Raw genomic sequence first — 1,631 nt, 5'->3', positions numbered from 1 at the left:
ATAAAAGTTAAAATTTTCTTTTAACAAATCATTTCAAAATATGTATTTTCTTATTGTTGTGGAACATTTCTTACACATAATATGAATCAGATCAATTACCTCAGTGAAAACTTTGTGAAAGCAGTGATTTTATGTCTCCTACAGATTAAATATTTTTGGAAAACAGGATCTTTTCTACAATCACTGTTTGGGCAGAAACATGTGAGGTTTTTATTAAATGACTGTTTAAAGGGATGATTTGAAGACGTTTTTCTTGACTGATTTTTGGAGTTGTTGCTGTGATGAAGTAAAAACTGGACTTTTGTTGAGTTTGAAGTTCTGACCACAAAAACTCAGCAGGTCTTTGTGACTCAACTTCAGGTGAGTTATGAATGTGCTACAGTTTGGTGCGTGCATGTTCGACCTCCTCTGGCGCACAACCACAGATGAAAATCCTGAGTGGCTTCCTCACTTGTCTCTGTGAGGAAACACACGCACGCACCTGTGTGATGGCTCCGGTTCTGGTTCTGCGCCTCGCTCCTCCTCGTCTGGCTGCAAACCTCTCGCGCTCTCAGGTGCTGAGAGATGATGGCGCAGTCCGGGTGAATTGCTTCCCCCTGAAGATAAGACACAACTCACTTATCTACAGTGGCGCAGACGCCAAGGAACGAATCACAATCGTTTCTTTATGTCATTGAAGGAGCCATGACGCGCAAAGGGGAGCGGCAACACGCAGAGTTAATTTAAACAAAAATCAATAGATAATGATCAATAGAGGCGCTTTCATGATACTTTCGTGATCATTTCAAATGACTAAAGTTCTTTTGACTAAAATAAAAGAAGAGGAATTTGTGTTTTTGTCAACTTGTCTGCTCCAAGTCGTGCGCAAACCTTGAAGACAGAGCATCTGAGACGTCTTGTTGGGATTTCTCCTCCGTGTTTATCCAGATGATGCTGCCGTTTGATTGATGGATGCAGGTGGACAGGAAGCCGTTAATTACCGGAGCCTGCAGCGTTATTGACAACACCAGCTGTCCAAGTGGCCCCGGGGGGGATTCAGAGGGACTCCGGACAGGAAAGGTTAACAACATTACAGCCGGGGTGTCATCAGAGATGACCAAGCGTCTCTGATGTGGAAACCGTTTTGGGACAACTTTTGATGCGCTTTGGTTCAGTTGTTCCCTGTGAATGAATAAGAATGATGCCACTCACCATCGGCTGTGACCACAGCTGGAGGTAAACGATGAAGAGGAGGACTTTCTCACGGCGTCCCCTCAGACCAGGACAGCACACCCCCACGCTTTGCTTTAAATCCCTCATTAGATCCATGATGCGAGCGCAAAAACGCAGGCGCGCCTTCCTCTGCGCCTCTGAGAGACTCGCTTCTGCTTTACATGAAAATCCTGTCTCTCATCCTAAAATAGACGTAGTGTCTTTCATGCGAGCTTCAAAGTTGAGAGGAGAGGATGGGTGCTGCTGCTGCTGCTGCACATCTGCACCCCCCCACCACCTCTCTCTCTCTCTCTCTCTCTCTCTCTCTCTTTGTGTCTCTGAGTTCAGTCAGCTGAGAAGCTCCACCAGGACGACTCAGAAAACAAACAGCTTGTGGCCTCATTTCAAGCCACACCGTTTATTTTTTTGGAAATGGAACA

At 45.3% G+C, this 1,631-nt stretch overlaps 1 protein-coding gene across 1 annotated transcript in view; it reads right to left on the bottom strand.

The window, feature by feature from the left end:
- The window catches only part of LOC119415183 (pituitary adenylate cyclase-activating polypeptide type I receptor), a 28,735-nt gene extending 27,436 nt beyond the window's left edge, over positions 1-1,299 (bottom strand). The window contains exons 1-2 of the mRNA XM_037682338.1: positions 1,192-1,299; positions 482-596 (exon numbers count right to left, since the gene is read on the bottom strand). Coding sequence (XP_037538266.1) covers positions 482-596; positions 1,192-1,299 — 223 coding nt within the window. The remainder of the gene's footprint in view (positions 1-481; positions 597-1,191) is intronic.
- Positions 1,300-1,631: the final 332 nt, after the last annotated feature.

The sequence above is a fragment of the Nematolebias whitei genome, chromosome 9 (assembly GCF_014905685.2).
Source record: "Nematolebias whitei isolate Nwh7 chromosome 9, NemWhi1, whole genome shotgun sequence".
In the NCBI taxonomy this organism is placed as follows: Eukaryota; Metazoa; Chordata; class Actinopteri; order Cyprinodontiformes; family Rivulidae; genus Nematolebias; species Nematolebias whitei.
The sequence above is the reverse complement of the archived record's forward strand: the minus strand, read 5'-3'. Positions and strand labels throughout refer to the sequence as shown.